Raw genomic sequence first — 22,290 nt, forward strand, 5'->3', positions numbered from 1 at the left:
TTTGTTGAATCGTGTTGCCAAAGCATACGTTTAAAGGTTTTAAAAAAAAGAATTTGCACACTGAAGCCAGAAAATGCAAATAAACAGACAAATATGATAATACATTTTTTGCCTTTATCAAACACAATATTCTCATTTAACTGGTACAAATTGATACAAAGTGAGCAGTTATTGGTGAGTTGAATGCTACTATATATTTCTTTTCATGGCCTGTATAAATCACCTTGTGTGCAGGTAGGTTGACTTGACACTTGCTGACTCCAGGAGTGTATTGTGATATAAATGTGATAGGAAGGCCTAAACTGGTCTTGATGACATCTTTGCATTGCAAATGATGTAAGGGTTGCGTTGTTGTGTGTGTGTGTGTGTGTGTGTGTGTGTGTGTGTGTGTGTGCGTGTGTGTGTGTGTGCGTGTGTGTGTGAGAGGGTGAGGATGTCTTGAGTGACAGTGATAATGAGTTCATACAGGTACCAAAATGACAGCCTGCAGAGAAGGAAATGAAGAGAAAAAGAAGACTGAACAGCGCTTCATTCTAAACACAACACAAAGTTTCTGAACTGCCTACATCTCTGTAGTTGCTGCTCAGCCAAACAAAGGAAAGGCAAATATATGCTTGGCATTAGAAATTATACAGTATTTTCAATTTGCATACATCCATCAGAAACTTCTATTGACACGCAATTCATCACACTGAGTTCCAGATGATGTCAGCGAGTGAGCGGTGGGGGTCAGGCAAAAATAAAGCTCCCCTTATCTCAGACTGAACGTATATTTCTGTGATCTTCTAGCACACAACTGTGAAGATACAGTGTGACACTAATGATAATGCTGGCTAGATAAAGCCGTTTCTCATCCTCAACCCTCAGCCCCTCACCCCAGACTGCTTGGTCCAATTACGATGTCTGACGTTTCAAGGCAGCCACAGCACGGAGAAGTCATCTTTGACTGAGGAGAGCGTAAGCCAGGAGCAGCTCACGGCGTGTGCTGTGTCCAATCTTCTCGAACATCAGCAATGGGATTTTGATCAGAGCACGGGGCCTCCACTCCCAAATGGTCCTTGCAACACTGCTGCAAAAATGTAGACCTTCTGAGAATCTCGTGAGCAGGTGCCAGATTGCTGCCACGCTGCAGCACAGACAGCGCTCGCGTGCGATATCACACACTTTTGCAATATCTCACTTTTGTGGGACATTTTTACTTTTTTGCAGATATTGGCTGCCCCAGGTATCTCTAATACCTAATTTGCCTTCGACTTAAAAAATCAAATCTTATAATCTTCTATTGTTCAACGCACCTTACAGCGATGTGATCTTTTTTTTTTCCTCCGCGCAGCATACTTTAAAAGAGATAATTCTGCCTTGTGCAGACAGCGAGGCAGAAATGTTGTGAAGCTACTGGAGCTCACACAGAAACACCATGAAATAACACTCGGGGGTAGTTTTTAATCAAATACTTAGTCAAGTTTACATCTGTGAACAACACTGAACATCTCAGTAAGCAACCAATGTAGCTTTGAGTTTGGGCATTAGGTCCCATGCAATGAACCCCAATGCTGGTTTAGGATCATTTCCATTTCTCATCAGCTAAGCAATAGCATCTGCTCTTGCCAGTTAGGAGAGCCCGAGTCTGTGTGATGAGTTGACAGAATGACTTCCAGCTTGAAAGCTGCAATTAATCGTAAGGCATATAAAGCAAGCAGCGTTATGAGGATGTTCAGTAACGGTAACAGACTAACTGTTTCAGCGGTGTGGCCTTCGGGAAGATGACTTGTTGTTAACAAACACATTTAAGAAGAACGGAACCATGAAGCATGTGTAACATCTGATAACGATTTCAGGAATATTACAGAGAAATACCTGCAGGGGATAAAGTACAGAAAAAAAAACATAGATCCAGTTTGCCTACAACCTGGCTTTGGGGTGGATGGCGCTGTCATACCGCCAACATAGATCCCTCTCCCACCTGGAAAAGGTCGGGAGCGCTGTGATTCATCTGAGAGTTAATCTATTTCTCTAAGTTGGAGTGCACAGGGGTGGATCGTGGTCTACCTCACCAGCCGACCACAGCATGTGAGGATATGGTTCTGCGAGTCCCAACATGCAGCGCGTGGGTTCCGCGGGTAACAGTTGTGGCTTACTTTCTATTCACCATTCACACCTGCAGAAGTTCTCTGAGGACAATCGTGAGGGTCATCACGGACGGGGACGACAGAGACCGAGAGTTTTTGTGGATTGGTGCCGGCTGATCCACCTCCGGATCAATGCAGGGAACCAAAGAGCTGGTAGGCGCAAACAGTCTCCTCCTGTACCGGAGAACATCCAGGGAATGGACATTGAGATGGTGAACTCTTACAAATGCCCAGCTGTTCCCACGAGATACTGTACTGGTCCGTCAACAACAAATGCAATGAACAAGAAAGGAAAGAGAACACTCTATCTGCTGAGGAGACTCAGGTCTTACAGGGAGCACTCCTGAGGACCTTTTTTTTTACTCTATCATCAGCCATCTTTTAAGGAGTGGTCTTCTGGGGCGGCAGCATCTCGGCTGGTGACTGGAAGAGACTTAGCAGACTGGTCAAGGAGGCCAGCGCTCCATCTTGATATGCCCCCCCCCCTCCGATCCAGGTGAAGAAGAGGTACCGGCGGTCCTTCTGCTGTCCGACTTTACAATCAACAGTGCTCCCAGTAGACCGCACATACCAAAAACTGACAATTCATTCATTCATGTGGAATATCAATATTTAATTTGTGCAATAATGTGAACTCAACCATTCAGTCTGTTTACTGGTATATTCAGTTTGTGACTGTTTACTTATTTATTACTCGTCTTGTTGTTATTTTACTGATGTCTCTGTTGTTACACCCTTTGCTGCTGTAACACTGACAATTACCCCGCTGTGGGGCTAATAAAGGGTTCTCTCATCAGTGACAGATTCTAAATCACTTTAAATCCCTGATCTTTTTTTTAAAACCCTTTATTAATGGGTAGAGTGCATATCAGGCTCAGAACCTCCGGGTTCCAGTCAGGCTAGGGCCCCCTGCTGCATGTCATCTTCTGAAATGCCAAATAATGTTTAAAAAAAGCCCTTCATTAGTGCAACACATATGCTTTATGTATTTATGGTTCTAGTGTGTTATCTATTCTATTTGTTTATTTTTTTGCTTATTTTACTCTTGGGTGTTTTAACCAATTTCATTTAATATATTTACAGTTTTCATATGATTTTATTTAATTAGTGCTCACATTTTTAAAATCTGTATTTTCCCGTGTAAAGCACTCTGTAACTCTGTTTTCAAAGGGGCTGTATACATACATTTTTAGAACTTGATATGCTAGACACCATTGCAATAACATCATAGAAATATTATGGAGGCTACCAGAAAGAGAGCGAGAGATAAAGAAAATACCTTAAAGCCACCATAATGTGTATTGACGACGAGGGACAACCGGCAATATATCAATGTAAAATATCACAGGAAGATCACAGTGATATTTCTCTACGGATAAAACCACTATATTGAGCTATTAAATTGTCATCCCGGATTTATCAGGCCAACAAACGTGACAGCAGCCCACCGCCAGCCTTTTGGTTGGGCCGAGATGAGACGCGATCGCATCTGAAGTGTGAGGACAGTTCGGCACCGGCTAATTAATTGTATTAAGGCGGGCTGGCACATACGTTGGCGGTGACAGCCACGAGGTGAGAGGCGAGGGCTCGGCCTCCCCACTGGAAACCAGCGTGGGATTTGAGCCGTCAGGCCGCTGCGCTCCAGAGACTCGCGCTGGCACTCACCTAGATACACATCTGCTCTGATTAATCGCCTGCTTCGCCCAGTGCATACATTTCATTATCGGCTTTAAGTGGGCGAAAACAACAAGGATCAGGGCACCGAGCAGAAGCTGTGACGAGAGGAAAGATGAAAGGACGGCGGGGAGATATGAGTGGAATATATCGGGTGTGTGAAAGAGGTGGACTCTAATGGTCCTCGTCATTCTCCTCTTCGTCACGATGAATGATATCTGACCTTTATCAACCTCTATTGACAACCAGTTACCACCGGTCTTATCTGCTCATGCTTAACTCCCTCAACCCTTCTGTCCTCCATCAATCAATCAACCAGTAGATACAACAAAAACACGTAGTACAAAGTAGTATGAAACACGGCTTTGTCATGAGGACTTTTGTTGACAACATATTGTTTTACAGGTTGCTGTAGTAGCAAGGGCTGTTGTCTAAGTAATGGTAGAGACACCAGCGTGAGCCAAGAGCCCTGCAAAGCACCCACCGATAGTCACCTCAGCTGCTCACGGTTAAGAGCCTAGCACAAGGGCGACTTGACAGAAGGTTGTGAAGCCTCCCAGCCTTCAAAAGACGGGTCTGCTGCATTCTGCAAAAGGAGAGCGGTTGAGACGCGGGGACTCTACCCTCCACCACATCACTGATGAAGGATGAACACTTGCTCGGGCTACATCCAAAGGTAATTCACCAAGATTCTCTTGTCCATCAGCTCTCTCATTGATTTTATGATTGTTTGTGTCCTTGCCTGTCAAGAGCAAAAGCTCCTCCGAGTTTGGTTGAAAGATATAAGAAAAACTCAAAAGAGCATGGTGCAAACCATTCTCACCGGCACAGACGTAGATGTGTCTCGTCAAGCCCGTAGGCTGATTCCACATGGAGCAACACTGCCATCCTCTGGCAGCATGCGTTCATTACTCGGACTCGTCGCCACACAGACGGCGCTGCAGAGGCACCGAATTCGCAGGAAAGAGCAGAGTGTTGTGCAGGCCTGGTATTCAGCCTTCAGAGCACACAGCGGTGGAACTATAAATGAAATGGGTCAAGGAGATTTAGATCTGGGCCATTATTGTCAAAGAGAACAATGAGCACAGACTTTGGAGTAATTGGGAGAAAAGGGTAAGCATTTGTCATGTAAGTTCAGACTGGGCTCTGTGCATACCTAATAGGGTTTCACACAATTTACAAAGGCATATTTTCTTTATTGCAGCCGGTGCCATATTAGCTATTCCCAAGTATAATTAATGTGTCACCCTTCAGCTGATTGGTAGAGACATCCTCCTCCTCCCGTTTAGATCACCGCGGACTGAAACAGTAAAGCTTTCAAGTACGTTGTATCGTTAGATTTTCATTACATCTGTTTCAAAATACATTATCAATCAGTTATTTAAAAAAAAATAGAATATTAGTGTTATAGGCTCATTAAAACATCAAACTACACTCAATCAAATTTTGGCAAATATTTTAAAAGATATTTAAAGAATAAAATCTTAAATTTAAATATTATTGTTAATGTACATACACAATAAAACAGTGATGGACAATCAACTTTGATTAAGTTACAACAAGTCGAAAGGCTTTAGTCACAGCATGAGCATTTAGCTAAATGCTAACATCAGCATGCTAACACAGTCACAATGAAAATGCTAACATGTTGATGTTAAGCAGGCTGTTTACCATATTTGCCATCTAGGTTTAGCATGTTAGAATGTGAACATGGGCGCGTTGTTAGCTTTATAGGTTATAAACCAATGTGCAGGACAGATTCAAATGTCGATCTCACAATATGCAGCTCCAGTTACGTGAAGAGTTTGAGATGTATTTAAGTGGTATTTCCGTCCTCTGGATGGTACCACTTCTCTGTGATGATCAGTGTGGGACAGCACACAGAGAAACTCCCTGTGACCCAGGAGTTCAGATAAGGGTGAGGTAGAAAGACGCAGACGACCGGAGACTGTCCCTCTGTGTCTGTCTCTGTCTGCCTCGCTATCCACTGGACTGCCTGTCAATCTGTCTTCATCTATCGCTTTCTTTTACCTTGTTAACTCTCAAACAGCCACACACACACACACACACACACACACACACACACACACACACACACACACAGACACAGTGCCTCCCTTTCAGAGTAGATAAGACTCTAAATTGAGTAGGAGGTACTTGCTGAGGGATACCCAGAAACCGGACCCTGCCTTATTGGAGCAGCTTTTCTGGAGGCAGAAACAATCTTATGTTTGATTTTAAGCTCACTGAGCAAAGCCCAGGAGCCTCCAGTTGTGACTGTCTGCCAAAATAAGAAAAGACTGAAGGCCAGAGGAGAAGGTAAGAGAGGAGGTAGCTACAACAAGCCAAGTAAGGGATTCATTCATCATCCTTCTGATAAATGAATGAATCAGTCAGAACAAAAACCCTACATATGTAGCTTTTTGTTTTCAGGGCCTCCTCTGTTATGACTTTCACTAACCATTCAAATGTCTTTCTTATTTCATCCATTTCACATAATCTGCTATGTTTTGTATAGTATTCATCTGTCTTTTCTTGTGTTATTTTATTCATTTATTTTTGAAAGGGACTATGTACGTTAATCAACGTTCAACACGACAGATACCAGGATGTAAACTATATTAGCAAGGATTTCTGAGTGTGCAGTGTTAGCTTACTGCCCGGCCGTCAAGTTTGAATATGTTTCCATGCAGGAGAGTAACCGGAATCCCAATACGAGGTCAGTCCATCCAAAAAACGCCTCGGAAATAAGCCGACCGGCGGTCTGCCTTGAGACCGGCGGGCTGCCCTGAGACCGGCGGGCTGCCCTGAGACCGGCAGGCTGCCCTGAGACCGGCGGGCTGCCCTGAGACCGGCCTTGAGTCTGCCGCTAATGCCATACTTAATTCTCCATTGAATGGGCAGTATGCAGTACATACTGATTGAGTATGTAGTCTGCAGTACGTTAGTCTGCAGTACTTTAGTCTGCAGTACTTTAGCATGCAGTACATTAGTATCCAGTACATTAGTATCCAGTACATTAGTCTGCAGTACGTTAGTCTGCAATCCTGAACACAGCCTGATCTTCTGATAGCTATTGCTGACCAAATGAGCCACCATACTTTATACGGCCACACCCACTAACTCTAAAATGTAACGCAAGTGTTCGACATTTTGGTAAACACACTTATTCCCATTCTTGCCAAGAGTTAGATGAGACTACTACTCTCACAACCCTTTATAAAGTACGACGCTGTAGCCTTGGGACGGTTAGCTTAGCATAAAACAAGCACACAGGATGAAACAGCTCGTCAAATGTAACACAAAGCTGCCTGCCAGCCCTGTTTAAAGCTCACTAATTAACATGCTGTGAGTCTTTTGTTTGAACTACAGAAAAACAAGGTGTTTTGGTTTACAGGGGTCACAAACCAAACCTTTTCTTGGAGGCTGTGACAGTGACTCCCTGTGTTAATTAGTGAGCTTTACAGATATTATTATTATATCTAGACTCTGGGAAGAAGGAAAAAAAAGGAAGTGAATATGCATATTCCCCAAGTGTCATTTTATTCTTTTCTTTATTTCTTGAACCCCAGAGGTAATTAGAAGTTCATGAGCATTTAACCTTCCCTTTCCAGTTTGTTTTCCAGTTGTCCCTGCTGGTTTGGAGGAGGCAGTTCAGGAGACAGACCCTGGGAGAACCACACTAATACAACTCAAACCAGCTGGCACATCACTGCCTGCTATTAAAGCAGTTCACCCTGTTGGCTCTACAATCCATGAGAAGGCGATGATGCGGCACCTTTGGCTCGCCACTGTCTTTTTTTCGTTGCTTGCCATTATAAACACAGATACAGCCGTGCGAACGTGCCGCTTCTGTCAGATCTGCGATCGCGTCCCATGCATCTCTGTGAGGTCCCTTTGGACCAGGAATAGCCACCGGTGAGGTGCACACAGCCCAGCATGGCGCCGCACTCCATCCTCCTCTCCTTCCTGCTTCATTCTTCTGTGTCTGGGTCGAAGCGTTCGCCGAGGGAGGTCCGGCCTCCCACCAGGTTCAGGCTGCTCTTCAGAGACACCCGGTGAAACTCTTTTCTCTGCAGGTAGTCGTGACAATAACCGGGTTTCAATCTAAGCAGTTTTTATGTAAATATAAACGTATTGAGTTATAAAGGCAAATCTGGAAACAGCAGATTTCAGGGCACTGTCTTCCTTCACGTACAATCAAGGTGCAGTTGTTATTTCTTTAGTGCTTGTGATTCTTTTTATCGCTGAGAAGTGGGTTTGTTCTACGATTAGATTTGATATCCAAACTACCTGGGTGTTGACAAGTTGTTCGTATACTCCACTGGTCGACCTCTGGATCTTGTTGCAGCTGCAGCTGCTCTTGAAGCCATAATTACCACCTGCTAGGTAGATGTTGTTCCCCACACCTGTGAAAACGGACCGGATCATTATTCTGGTCAATTTATAGGAAAAGTTTGACATTTTAGGAAAGAGACTATGCTTTCTTGGGTTCCATTCCTGGGCTGGACGGCCCTTCTGTGTGGAGTTTGCATGTTCTTCCCATGTCAGTGTGGGTTCTCCCCGGGTTCTCCGGCTTCCTCCCACAGTCCAAAGGCATGAAACTTAGGTTAATTGATTGACGTCTGTCTCTATGTGTCAGCCCTCTGGCGACCTGGATAAGCGGTTTCACCTAAAGGATCAAGGTAAAGCACCCGCTTCTCCTTTGGAGAAATGACCTTCACAATACATTCAAACTCATGTAAAGAGGATTAATCTTCACATTCAATCATCATGCTAGATTACCACACGAGAGTCTGGACACTCCTCCACATGGATCTAGATTTGTCTTTATGGTAGCGTATGTATTCTTACCACAAGGGTCCAGTGCCGTTTGTCACAAACTGGACCTATGAGGACATCGGAGGCCATGGAGTCAAGCTGAAAACATACATAATGAATGAAAATGCTGCTCGTATCTATAATCGTGTTTATACATCAGATTTTTTGTAGTTTTCATAGTAACGTGATATGTTTTTTTTGGTGGGTGTTAAGTTACTCTTTTATTAAATGTAATGTGGAAACTGGAAGCCTCCACTCCACATTCACGGAATGGACTTTACAATTAAGTCCCAGTGAAGGGGAAAGCATTGTCAGTGGGGCTGTGCAGCTCAGGAGGGGGTCCATATATATATATATATATATATATATATATATAAGTGCAGCTCACATAGATAGATAGATAGATAGATAGATAGATAGATAGATAGATAGATACTTTATTCAACCCAAGGGGGAAATTTCTGTTACAACTGCAAAGATAAACTTCAGCAAACAAAGTTACAGAGTAAAAACATTAAGTATGAAAAATGCACAATATATACAATAAAATAACAGAGTAGAACATATTAAATATAAGAAAAGAAAATAACAAAAATGCACAGTACATACAATGAATAGAATAGTGTTAAATGAACTAACCATTTACACTCCCTAGGCCAAAGTCTGAGATACAACATAAAGTGTATTCAGTTAATTATTATAGTTAGTTAGTTAATATTTTAGTTAATATTTTGGATAGTGTCCTTCAGTATTAGTTCCCCCCATATACTGTTAATGTGATTACTTATCCGTCAATAAATGAAAAATATAGAAATATAAGCACACACATGACAACTCACTTATTGATGACGTACGTATCTCTCGGCATTTGCCTCCGTCACCTTCTGTATGTCAGAGGTGGCACTTTTCACACTTCATAAAGAGTGTGAGGACGGAGTGTGAGGACGGAGAGTGAGGACGGAGCGAGTGAAGAGTATCATCTTGTTTTGACGTGACAAGTCATGTGACACTGTGGTCAGTTTGTAAAGGTTACGAAGAACGCTTGAGGGGCTCTGCAGCAGTAATTTGATCATGCGGGACTTCATGATGCATCTCCACTGTCAGCTATTACCATCTCGGTCACGCAGAACACAAGACCCTGGCAAAACACGGTTCAGTGGATTTCGCGATCGTTTCTTGATCCCTTGACGAATCTCGTCTCCTATTCTGTCCTCCCTCCTCCTGTGCAGGGAGGTCAGAGGTGAGGGAGAGCCCGACTACAGCTCCGCTGGGCTTGAATGTCTATCTAAAAGCCAGTGCAGCTCAGGAACTTGAACCGAGGTTGTCCACTTGACTGACTTGCCTTATTAAATCATGTACGTCTTCCAACTAAATGCCGACAAGGAGCTTTCGATGCTGTAAGCCATAACACGAATCTCCTGCTATGCTGTTGTTATAATTTTGTCATGATTTCATATTTCTTGTTCACGCACTTAACATCGCCCTGAGTGCTTTTTAGTCAGTCGCCTTTATGCATTTGCATACAGGAATGTCGTCCTTCAGTATTAATCATTGCTTTCACAATGAGACAAGGCGGACGCTTGACTGGTCCTTGATTAGGTTGATGCTGATGCTCAAGGTGGGTCAATGCGGATTGCCTGCAGGTGGCAGTGGGGCATCGAAACATGAGTGCTTCACTGTCATTAATTGGCACGATCCATCCACGGTGAGTCTCATCCTCGTGCATACCCGACGAGGCTGTCCTCGCGAAGACCCTGAAGTATGAACTGCGTGCACAGAGCGCCTCCTTGTGGCGGCAGGGCCTCTTACTCTGAAGAGGCCTTCAGAGTAAGAGTAGAAGCCTCTCAGGGCGTCCAGCGCCTCCTCAGGGTGGCTCACATCCTGGGATTGGTACACGTCGAGGTCCTGGGCTCCTCTGGGTGACGCACTTGTGTCTGTGCATTACAAAGTTTGACACAGTGGCATGTCAGATATTCATTTGTCAGTTTGATCATGAGAAATACAATTTTAAAGCTGCATTTGTTCTGCATTTAAGTTGTAACGAGGGCGTCTCTATGATGAAATGGATCAGAAGTTGTTGTGGTGGCCCCGAGGTCTCTTTCCCCATTCTTCAGTTTGCTTTGCAAATGAGACCGCTGAAATCAAGGACTGCTCCTTTAAATATTTATCGTCACTCCATGCATAAGAAATGGTGTTATGGTGATATAATACATGCATCGTTTGTGGTGTTAAATTATGGCGTTAAGTTTCTCCTATAGATCTGGTTTCCCTCGAACATCTCTTAAATTATAAAAGCGTGGGAAAAACATAAGAAGATCATTATTAATATTATTGATGAGCCCAGTGACGCAAGATTACTATGCTGCTTCTTGTATTATTCTACTTTGTAACTCGTTGATCATGAACTTAGTAAAGTGAGAGAAAGTCTTCCTCAATGTGAATAGTCAATGACCACGACATGCCTGATCAACATAGTCCACCATATTCAAAGTTGGCTCAAATGAATTTCAAAATGATTTGCTAAGATAGATATTTAAATGCTTTTTCAGTGGAGAATAAGTGAGAGTTATTGTTCAGAGTCATGGCTTTTAATTCTGGTGACGTCACTCTGCCTTCAGTAGAAAAGCACTGCACACATGATCGTCTGTGAGGCCATGTTTAATAATAATAATAATAATAATAATAATACATTTTATTTATATAGCGTTTTAAAAGGCACTCAAAGACACTTTACATGGTAAAAAACAAACAAACAATAAAAGCATTTATAATAAGAACAAAATCGCAAATTAGCAAGCCAGAATAACTCGTGGTCGTGACTTTCAAAATAAAATGCTTGTTTGACTGTTGCACTTATTCCTCCTGGAACATCAGCTTTAGTCACATCTAGATGTAAATAATAAGTCATCTATGGTGGTAATTGACTTTATTCGAAGTACATTTATTTACCTAACATATTGCCTACTTAGGATGAGTCCAATTTGAAGCCTACTTTATCAACAACGGGTCTAGAATGAGATTGGGAATCAGCTTTATTTATGAACCTTTCCTGTTAAATGTAAATCATGGAGAAAATGTCCATCACAATGTCCATCAGTCCAAGGTGACATCCTTAATGTATACAAAAGGATCCAGGAAGACAGACAATAGTCACACTTGAGACGCTGAATCTAGTGAGTGTTTCTTAAAATGCTATGACTCAAAACAATGAATTGGTTTTCAAAATACTCGCAAATTGATTTGCAAAGTGTCGCAGCTCCACACACACATTCACTCGCTCTTATTTTGAAATACGCATTGGTGTAAGTGTAAAACCGTGGGGCTCCTCGCCAACAGACCTCAACATGAATCATGAACAGGATCATTACAGACCTCAGGTTGAAACAGCCTTCAAATAAAAACATGGACGCCCATTAGTGAAAGGTTTCAAGGACTGCACAATAATTACAGACTTTAAGTGGGCCCACAACACACCCAGGAGGCTCATCACGAGTACTGTACAGCCCGACTGTTCTTGAGTTACGTGCACTCGGCTTGTTTTTGCCCACAGCTCCTGAGATATAAATATATGTTTTTCATTTTGTTTTATATAATACAATAAATCCATGACATACTGTATCTTGTAGCTGCATTGCATGCTGGTTTATTGAGGCTACTACGGATAGACAGAGAGACTGTTACTGCCTAACTACTGATAATATGACTCCGGTCATCCACAGACACCAGCGGTTCCCGAGTCCTCTCTCCGGCCTAAACACCAAACTTTCTGAGTAAACTAGTCCGAACTTCCAGGACTTGTATCCCAGTTTGACAGCCTCACTGTTGAGCCTGGCTGTTACTTATGCAACTAAGCATCTTCCTTTAATACAGCGAGCCTCATCTAAAGCTGCTTCCCACTGAAGAGCGATCCAGGAAGTAAACAAAGCCTGCTGCGTCTTGGATCATAATACCAGGTTAGATCTTAGGCAAGAGCTGTCTCTGTGAGTTGTTGGCCGGCATCCCTCTCCAAATCCGTCTTCAAATCCCCCTCCATTTGTGCCAATCCACTGATGCTTTTTCTCTGACAGCCTCGGGAAGAAATATATACTTGCATCTTTAGAGGATGCATCTGCACATCTGAAAGGATGAATCAGTTCTTAACCACTGGCTGAAGTTTGGGTGAAAACAGAAGCTGATTACATTTAAAAAAGGATGAATCGTCACTAAGTTTCATATATTTGTATTTGATTTATCTCATCATCTCCAGAGGATGAAGCCCACTGACTTTGGTGATCCCCTGAACCGCGTTATCGTACCACCATCAAAGTTGTTTATGCTGAGAAATATCTCGCCACCTATTAGAAGCATTGGCATTACCTTTTCTACAGACAGTCATGGTTCCCAGAGGATGAACCCAAATTACTGTTGGCGATCCCCTGAGCCACCACGAGGTTGACAGCTGCAGTTTTGAGCCAAACGTGTGTGGAACTATTTGACGCACGCTTTCATGGTTCCTTCAGGATGAAACACGGTCGCTCTGGCCAATCATTAGGTCAAAAATATGAACGTTTCATATTTCGGTTTAAAACTAAATACCGGCGGAACTAACGGCATTCCCACCAGCCTCAGCTGTACTTTGTGTTCCACGCTAAACAGAGATGAACACGGTAAATAATATAACGGACATCTTGATCTTTTGGGGAGCCGTCATCTTCACAGATCCACTAGCACTGCTGTGCAGCAGTCTATGGTTTGTAAAAGTCTACTTGAATTCTAAACATAGCAACACTGTTTCCTTTATCTTAATGTGTATATATGATGTGTATATATATCATATATACACACACACACATCTATGTAACATTCCATATATTCTTCACCTCTTCCATTATCACCTTCCCTCACATTCCTGTTTATCCTCACGTTCCTCCTCGTTCCTCTGTGGCAGACTGGATGGACTATGGCTATCATCTGGGGAAGCTGAAAGGAGCATTTTGACAGATGACTGACTGGATACTTGGTTGTTGTTTTTTCAGGTTAAACCATGATTAATAAAGGCCAGTATACTGTATATTTCCAGTATTTTTTCCACTCCATTTATCTATGCAAAGAAAGAATTAAACTACTATTGTCATATCGGCTCATGCAACCCAACGGCACACCGTCACAGTTCTACGAAGACATGAAGACATGAGGGAGGAAAAGAAATGAATCCGAGAGGTTTCTGGTTTTAATTGCATCATTAGAATCACAAGATTAAGAATAAACAAATCACATTCCACACGTTGCATCGCTGGTATACATCAGGATCATGTTTAATACATGTGGTTAATATTACTGAATGAAACCTTTAGTCTTCTCAAGTGTGTTGAAGCGTTGACGGATTAAAAAAAACAGCAGTTCTGACTTTTGTTCATTGAGCTTAAATAATACATTGAGGTTCAAGTCATTCACAGAGTTTGAACAGGATTAGTTAATCTAAACCCGGTTCAAACAATCAACACTGCGTCACATGTAGGACTGCAAACCACAGAGCTGAGATATTAAACTAAATGAAGTAACATGAGACATGAATATTGTGCAACCGAGGTAAATGAAAGTAGAGGTGTTGTGTTTGAAATGCCGCCTACCGGCCCAGACCTCCTCCCGGTCACTAGCTGTGCCTTCACACTCCTCGTTCACGGGAGACACTCCGCCATGTCGCAGGAGGAAACGCACCGGTGACAGAATCACCAAACGAATGGATGGATGAATTATGGCTCACTGTCACGGTGACACTTGTGCTTTTCCTACTGTGACAAGTCAAACTGTCTGCCTGAATAAAAGAGGGCTTTATTGCAATACATGCTGGTTATCCATAAAGTCACACGGTGTGTTTAAGAGTGTTTTTAAAAGCATATCAGTTAGCTGAAGTGCTATCATATCATAACTGATGTTTATAAAGCCATACTTCATGATGTGATGACATGAAGTATGAAGGGTTAAAGTATTATGTTTTAATGCGGTTGGAGGATGGTAACAACCTTTGATTCGTGGGGTTAAGATTCTCTTAATATTTGGGGGAAATGCAATGATTTGCTTTCTTGCCTTTCTACAGGTCCTCTATTGGACACTCAGAGCAGCAAGCAGCTATCTGCTGTGTGGAGACGCAGAGCGCGCCGCGATCCGAGCGTCTCGTCGCTTTGAAAGCGCGCAACCGCTCTCCTACTGCGGCTACAGTCGACGACGGAAGCGCGGCCGCCGTCGCCATGTTGAGAGCCGCGCGGAAGCAATGGATGTGCTCTAAACACCGCATGAAGCGCCTTCAAGAGAGAGAAGATCCGTCCTACGATCGCGTCCCTCGTAGAAATGCGGAGGTCGATTAACGTAGCTTAGCACGAACACTCGACAACTGAGCACCAGTTGCCATCACAACGCAGTCAACCTGCCGCCTCTTACTGGGGCTTTTCTGTAAACCTTGATCCCAGAACTTCAGCTCGACGTAAACATCGCTTCTGTTCTGTGTTTGTATTGTAAACGGGCACAGATGAATAAAAGGCAAATCTTTAACTGTAGCTCCAAACTTGTTTGAGGAGGCTGTTTGCACCTAATTTTATAGAATTATACCGACATAATTGTACTTTAAAAATATATAAATACTCTCTCCTTCGCAGTGAATTGTTTCGTTTGTTTTAACTGCAAGTGCAATATTTCAGTTTCAAGTTACAACTGAGACTTTGATCAAGTATTGCGCTCGGTGGCCCCGCCTACATACTCGCTTTCAGTTCCTCGAGGATGTCGGCGCCGCTGCTCCACGCGATGACTTTGGCCCTCGGGGACGCGTCATCCTCCAGCCTGGCCAGCAGCTTCTCCAGGGTGAAGCCCTTCCTGGGCATCACGACGTCGCGCCCCCTCAGACAGGAAGCGGGACAGAGGTCGTTCCCGCCGTCGCCCGCGTAAAGCACCCGCCCGTACTCCACGCCGCCGTCGCACTGCTCCGACAGGTACAGCTCCAGGACCTTCCTCTTGCAGAGGTTGACGGGGCAGCGGTCGCAGTCGTGCCAGTGGTGGCGCTGCACCTCCATGTACCCGAGCTCGTTGAACTTTGCCGGGTTGGTGAAGACCCGGTCGACAGCTGCCCGGAGTCCAGACGCGTGGAGGATCCAGTCTATGAACACGGTGTTGGAGTCGGAGATGACGATGCAGTCGATGGCGCTCTTGTGATCGGATATGAACGTCAGCAGGTCCGTCATGCCGGCGGTGAAGGGGATGGTCTCCATCACACTGCGGACCCTGTCGGGGCTGACCTTCTGGTCTCCTGGGTGGACAGATGCAACAAAAAAAAAAAAAGAGTGAGCAGGTCGGTGGTAGCAATGAAGGAACAGATTCTAAGCATGTGCGAATGAATGAACAGCCTACAAACGGGACAAGGAATCGTCACCTATGTAGTTCATCACTCTGCCCATGAACTCAGTCCAGTGGCCTTTTCTGTACGACTTCTCCACAGAGTTCGGAAGAGTCTGATCTGGAAGGCATCTGGGAACGGAAAGAAGATGGTTGGTTCTTTACCGTCCAGGTACCCTGTCAGTGCGGTACTTTGATCTACTCGCATCAAGCAGTCTCGTGGTAGTACTACAGATACTATATACTCGTGTTCAGTATGGTGTTTAAATCATCACCTTATCACCCAAGTGTCACTGTTGTCATCCACCACAGTGTGGTCGAAGTCGAACACCATCAGAGTCTTCATGTTTCACCTGGGAAAAGACAAGGAACACGTACAATAAGACCCGGCGCAGCTACATTATTATGATGATGAATATCGAACATTGCGGTTACATTGAGCGGTATTACTAGTCGTGACACGAGGCCACGGCTCGGTCCGTTCATAGTGATCTACTTGTAGCTGCTCCTGTCTGTTGAGCTCAACCATCTTGTCTTTGAACGCAGCGCACACACGCGCGCGCACACACACACACACACACACGCACACGCACACACGCGCGCGCGCGCGCGCACACACACACACACACACACACACACACACACACACACACACACACCGTGACGGAGCACAATAAACTGGAAGTTACCAAACCAACTGTTGTATCTCAATAAATCGCTCTGCTAAGCACGCCGATTTTAGCCCAACACCTCAGTGAACGCTGAGATGTTTTGAATTATTTCCGTTTAACTATAAAAAGGTCAGGTTTAAGCTCGCTGTGTTTCAAATGACCGGTTTTTGTAAGAGGTCTGGTGGAACTTCGTACAAGCAAACGGCCTAGCAGCCCCGGAAACCCTTCACTGTGCTCCGACAATTCAGATCAGGCTCAGCGCGAATAAGAACCGGAATTACACACGTCTGTACTGGACTACACCTCAGGTTCAGATATATAAAAGACATCCGGTAAAACTACCATTAACGGCAAAACTGACCCCAGCCTGTTCTGACATTAGTCCACCGCTCCGGTCCTCCTGCTCGTCCTGTTGTGCTACAAGAGATAACAAACCCATTCTGAGCTCTTTACCGCCACCTGCTGGAGAAGTGCCACATTTGGTCTTTTATAATAACTATTGAAACAATTATTAAAATAGAAACAGTCGTTCCTATGTCCCATTTCAGATATACTTTGAGGTAGTATTCCACTTTTTTAAAAAAGTCGTGTTTTAAAACAGTGAGTGGGGTTTGCTGTAATACATGATTATGTGATAATATTGTCCATATTTGCATCATATTTTGTCAAATCATCCGAAAAAAACGCCAAGTATGCAGCAACGGACGTTCACCCATTGACCCAGAGGACCCGTGAAGGCGTCACTCCGCTCCTGTGGCCGCTGGGTGGCAGTAACGCACTATCGAACTACACTAAACTCAACGTAGAAGAAGAAAACCTGCCCGTTTATTTCCTGGTTGCGTAGAGTCAAGAATCCCCCTCTGTTGAGATTGTCGCTTTTCCTCACCTTGTGTCACTTTATTCCGAGCAACATGTTCAGGGGGTTCGGGACGTGGTTGGGTCTGGAGAACCAGACGTACGCGAAGACGTCAGAGGAAAAAGAAAGCCCGAGTGTCGAGGAGCGAGAAGAAAAGGTGGTGGAAGCCCAGAACGAGGTAAACAAACAGCAGCCAGCTGACGAGGACGGAGGACCGGAGGCGGACCAAGAAAACTCCGAGCACGGGAAAGGACTTGGTGGTGAGAAAGAAGCTGCGTTCACCTAAAACTCGCTCAGCTAATTAATGAGCTAAAGGCTCCTCAGTGGCTCGAGGACGTGGTTTGGTTCTAGTTCTGTTGGAATGTAGCTACGGTGTCGTCCAGTGCTAACAAGAGGAGGAGCTGTCTCCTGATAGATCTGTGTTTTTGTTTAGCAATAGTCCCGCTACATGATGATGATGATGATGATGATGATGATGATGATGTTGTTGTTGTTGTTGTTGTTGTTGTTGTTGTTGTTGTCGTCTTCACCCACGCCCGTCCTCTCATCTCTGAAGATTACATCTTCAGTTTCGCGTCCAGTGCCACCAAGAAGATCTCCGAGTCGGTGGTAGGGACCGCTCAGACCATCAAGAAGACGGTGGAAGAAGGGAAGATCGACGGCATCATAGACAAGGCACGCTGGTGTTGTTTGACAAGTTTGGCAGCATGTTGGAGGCAACTCTGTGCCTTGTTGTTGTCAAGAGCAGCTGTTTGCTCAGCATGCTAGCACTACAACATTCTATAAGAAATGTCTCTTCCTCTTATTCAGTCTGTGTGTGTGTGTGTGTGTGTGTGTGTGTGTGTGTGTGTGTGTGTGTGTGTGTGTGTTTGCAGACTTTCCTGGGAGACTTTCAGAAGGAGCAAGAGAAGTTCGTCCAAGAGAAGAAGTCCAAAAAATCTGGTAAAGTCAGAATCAGGAGACGGGAGGTTACTACTTACAGAGTAACCTCTCTGATAAATGTTTGTCTTGTTCCGTGAACGCTTCCATGAGACAAACTAGCTTCTGATTAAGTCGCTTGCTTCACACATGCTGTGTTTTTGTGTGGGAGGAACTACTGAGGCCTTCTAGTGGGAGCGCGTCAGTAATGAAGCAAGTGAAATGGACCAACAGAATCCTGCAGAGTGTTCATGCAGCTGTGTTGACTTGATGAGGGTTTGTAGTTTTCACAGCTCATTTAAAAGCTCACCGTTCATCCAAGCTGGCATCGACTTCTGCAGCTGCATCGCCGTTCAAGTGCAGCGCTGCTTCTGAAAAGCACCGCAGCAAGCTAAAAGTCCGACCCGACGAGTCAACCCAACTTTATTTGTGTAGCGCTCAGTCGACTTACAAACTGATGATGGCTTCAATGCAGTGAAAATGAAAACGTAAGGCTTGTTATCGGCTGCTCCGTCATCGTTATGCGCTACGTTGTAGGGTGAAAGGGTGAATTGCACCGTTTCAATCTGCAACCTTGCAACATCGTATTGATAGAGATCACGATCAGTGAGAGATAAGACTAGAGAGTGCTGAAAAACCTCTCCCATGATCTTATACATGTAGTGTCTCAGCACCACTGAAGGTGTGTGTGTGTGTGTGTGTGTGTGTGTGTGTGTGTGTGTGTGTGTGTGTGTGTGTGTGTGTGTGTGTGTGTGTGTGTGTGTACACTGATGTTTGTGTCCAGATGCAGCAGTGCCTCCGTGGGTCGGCTACAACGAGGAGGAGACCATCCAGCAGCAGATCCTCGCCCTGTCAGCTGTAAGCAAAAGACTTCATGCACTAAATGTGTGTGTGTGTGTGTGTGTGTGTGTGTGTGTGTGTGTGTGTGTGTGTGTGTGTGGGAATAGCATTTGTATAAACTTGTTGTTGACACCGAGCTCTCTGGCTGCTGATTGTAGGACAAGAGGAATTTCTTGCGCGACCCTCCTGCCGGTGTTCAGTTCCACTTCGACATGGAGCAGATGTATCCTCTGGCTGCAGTGATGCTGGAGGAGGACCAGCTCCTCAACTGCATGCGCTTCGACCTGGTTCCTAAACAGTCAGTAGTCTCCCAGCACTGTGTGTGTGTGTGTGTGTGTGTGTGTGTGTGTGTGTGTGTGTGTGTGTGTGTGTGTGTGTGTGTGTGTGTGTACTATGCTGATATGTGATGTGATGTGTCGGACAGCGTGAAGGAGGAGGTTTTCTGGAGGAATTACTTCTACCGGGTGTCTCTGATCAAGCAGTCGGCTCAGCTCACAGCGCTGGCGGCCCAGCAGCAGCAGAAGGACGGTGAGGACAGAGGGGCCGGTGTCTCACCCGAGGACGTCGTCTTAACAGGTCCGACTGTCATCCACATTTCAACGGGGGGGAAGGGGGGAGGGGGGAAAATTTCATTCTACACATGTGCTTCACAAGCCTCTCCCAACTCGCCGCCCCGAGCTTGGAATGGCTGGTGCTCACACGGTGAACTTCAGCAGCCAGATGCATCCAGCTGTGGTTGACTCGTGCTTCTGGTTTACTGATCTCAAATCATCATTGAACCGGACACCCCCGTGCACGAGCCCGATTTCCTCAGCAACACTTAATTCATGTGTGTAGCTAGAAGATGTGGGGAGGGAGAATAATCTGCTTCGTCCCCTTCATGTGTCCCTGATTTGTGAATAACTTATTCCTCCACAAACACTGCTGTTGCACTTGTCTGGTCATCAGGAGCTCATGGCTGTTTGTCTCTCTTGAGTTGTTTGTCCTCTTGGAAAATCATCTGATTAGAGTCCTGAAGGAAAAGATCTGAAGTTGTGGTACGGACGGAGCTTCAGAGGAACTCCTCGGGTCATCAAGTTTAGAAAAACACCACATTGTGATTTGGAATGTAATGGAAACTAATTGCACTGTGTGGCTTTTATTGTAGACAACGTCAGACCAAAAACTCCACCGGTTTCCATCAGCGACAAACAGCAGGTAAGATCACTGAAGTACAGACTCTCCAACAATCATTCTAAGGCTTCAGAGCGACGAGTACAGTCTGTGTCCTTGTTCTGTCCCGTCTCCGTGACCCTCAGCCACCTCAGGAGGAGGAGGAGGAGATGTCGACGAGTCCCGGCGTGTCCGAGTTTGTGAGCGACGCCTTCGACTCGACGGGCATCGACCAGGAGGACCTGAGGAAAGAGATGGAGCAGCTGGTGCTGGACAAGAAGGACAGCGCCCCCTCTCCCGATGGTCCGCTCTATGACCGTTTCTGGTTCTTCAGCTACATGTTCTATTTGGATGTTGGAAGACACCGTCCTGCGATTGAAGTGTGACGTAAATAATCGTCTCGCTTGTGATCTTCCTTTTTTTTCCAATTCAGATGAGACAGCGGACTGGGAGAAGGAGCTGCAGCAGGAGCTCCAGGAGTACGAGGTGGTGACCGAGGCGGACAACAAAGACGACCAGTGGGACCAAGAGATCGAGAAGATGCTCCAGGCCGACGACAGCTAGACGGCTGCTGCTCGTCGAGCCTCCCGCTCGCTGATCGGGCCGGAGGAACCGGGACCCGGTGATGCACAGGGGGGGGTGGGGTGAACTTCCACATTCTCTGTGACCCGACTGTGATTACTATCTTGTAAAACGCCTGTACCCCGATGAAGGTGTAGATCCAATAATAGCAAGAGGGTGTCAGCTCTGCTGGAAGCAGTGGGTCTATCCAGGCGTATTAGTAGTAGTAACGCTACTTCATCTCCCCTTCCTGCTTTTATCTACTTGCTTTCCCCTTCTCTCTCTCTTTTTGATGGGGGGGGGGGACAATAAAAAGCTGCTGGAGAGCGCTCCAGTACAAGTACAGTGGATTTTCTAATGGAAGGGTGTTTGTTTGAAACGACTCGCTGTGTTTCCTCTGTCTCTGTTTCCACTGCTGCTTTCTGCTGGGCTGTACAGTAAAGTCTGGGTATAGTTCTAGTAAAGTAAAGTCAAATGTAAAGGTACATTTCTGTAAATAAAGACACTATACCTACCTTCACGTCGCATTCCCCTTCCATCACATCTGTTTGTCATTTTACATTTTGTATCGTGTTTTCACAGACTGTGCTGTGTTCATGTCTGCTTTTTCTTTTTGTTTCTCTGCAACTGAAATACTGTACCGTTTCTGTTGAACCTGTCAAGCTGAAATAAATATGTATCTGTTATTATGGACTATATACATCATGTTTAAGGGGACCACAACGCCCAGGGTAACGATGTTTTTAAATGACTATTGTTTGAAATATGCTACAAAGCCTTTTAATGACGTTAACACGTGGCGTAGATTACTTTTTATACGTTAAAGGCGTCGTTACGGAAGCACTGAGAGGGAAGTGAGAACGTCAATTCCGGAGATCTATTTTTAGAGTCTGATCTAGATGGTTTTCTGTCCTGTGTTTATGACTTAAGAACCGGTGAAACAAAAGGTTTCGTTAGGATGATCTTTCAGAGTTCCTTAAAGTTTACTACGAGGAACCTTCATGCATCGATTTTGGGGGTCCCTGCGGACGAAAGCGGTAGTGTTAACTAGCACCAGGGTCTCTTTAGAAAACCTCTCATTTTTACTGCAGCAGGTGTCTGACAGTGTGCTCCAGTCAGTCTTGCTGCTGGTTCTCCTGTACCTCCCTTTCCTCCAGCAGGCCCAGCAATACGGCCTGGGTCTCCGTCAGCGTTGGCTCCCAGCGGAGCAGCAAGGTGAAGTTCAGCTCCAGGCCCGGTTGCACCGATGGCAAGCATTAGAAATAATTATACAGAAATTGGTAAATTATTTTTTGCATTTGTGAAA

General features: G+C 44.9%; 2 protein-coding genes across 3 annotated transcripts; one reads left to right on the plus strand and one right to left on the minus strand.

Annotated features, from left to right (window-relative positions):
- Nucleotides 1–13,811: 13,811 nt before the first annotated feature.
- On the minus strand, nt 13,812–17,088 carry phospho2 (phosphatase, orphan 2). Of its 2 annotated transcripts, none has more exons than XM_068710701.1 (4): nt 17,019–17,088; nt 16,262–16,339; nt 16,024–16,118; nt 13,812–15,900 (listed from the first exon to the last, which is right to left on the minus strand). In XM_068710701.1, exons 2-4 carry the CDS (start codon nt 16,330–16,332, stop codon nt 15,350–15,352), a joined length of 717 nt encoding a protein of 238 aa, XP_068566802.1. In that variant the 5' UTR covers nt 16,333–16,339; nt 17,019–17,088; the 3' UTR covers nt 13,812–15,349. The 2 variants fall into 2 exon arrangements, with proteins under 2 accessions (XP_068566802.1, XP_068566803.1); XM_068710702.1 differs by having other exon boundaries at nt 17,000–17,073.
- A 385-nt stretch (nt 17,089–17,473) lies between these two features.
- On the plus strand, nt 17,474–21,670 carry syap1 (synapse associated protein 1). The gene is made up of 9 exons (XM_068710703.1): nt 17,474–17,773; nt 18,070–18,188; nt 18,389–18,455; nt 19,216–19,289; nt 19,430–19,569; nt 19,696–19,847; nt 20,419–20,468; nt 20,570–20,726; nt 20,857–21,670. Exons 1-9 carry the CDS (start codon nt 17,569–17,571, stop codon nt 20,985–20,987), a joined length of 1,095 nt encoding a protein of 364 aa, XP_068566804.1. The 5' UTR covers nt 17,474–17,568; the 3' UTR covers nt 20,988–21,670.
- The last annotated feature ends 620 nt before the right edge of the window (nt 21,671–22,290 follow it).

This window comes from Cebidichthys violaceus, unplaced genomic scaffold (genome assembly GCF_023349555.1).
Source record: "Cebidichthys violaceus isolate CVI_PGR_0920_01 unplaced genomic scaffold, fCebVio1.0.p SCAF_16, whole genome shotgun sequence".
NCBI lineage: Eukaryota > Metazoa > Chordata > Actinopteri > Perciformes > Stichaeidae > Cebidichthys > Cebidichthys violaceus.

Bases quoted from the DNA above. Each gene is read 5' to 3' on its own strand.
- phospho2 (XM_068710701.1), bottom strand. From the start codon at position 16,332: ATGAAGACTCTGATGGTGTTCGACTTCGACCACACTGTGGTGGATGAC. The intron at 16,119-16,261 runs GTGATGATTTAA...TTCCGTTCCCAG, and splicing joins AGTGACACTTGGGTGATAAG to ATGCCTTCCAGATCAGACTC. The intron at 15,901-16,023 runs GTGACGATTCCT...CTGTCCACCCAG, and splicing joins CAGAGTGATGAACTACATAG to GAGACCAGAAGGTCAGCCCC.
- syap1 (XM_068710703.1), top strand. From the start codon at position 17,569: ATGTTCAGGGGGTTCGGGACGTGGTTGGGTCTGGAGAACCAGACGTAC. The intron at 19,570-19,695 runs GTCAGTAGTCTC...TGTGTCGGACAG, and splicing joins TTCGACCTGGTTCCTAAACA to CGTGAAGGAGGAGGTTTTCT. The intron at 20,469-20,569 runs GTAAGATCACTG...CGTGACCCTCAG, and splicing joins CCATCAGCGACAAACAGCAG to CCACCTCAGGAGGAGGAGGA.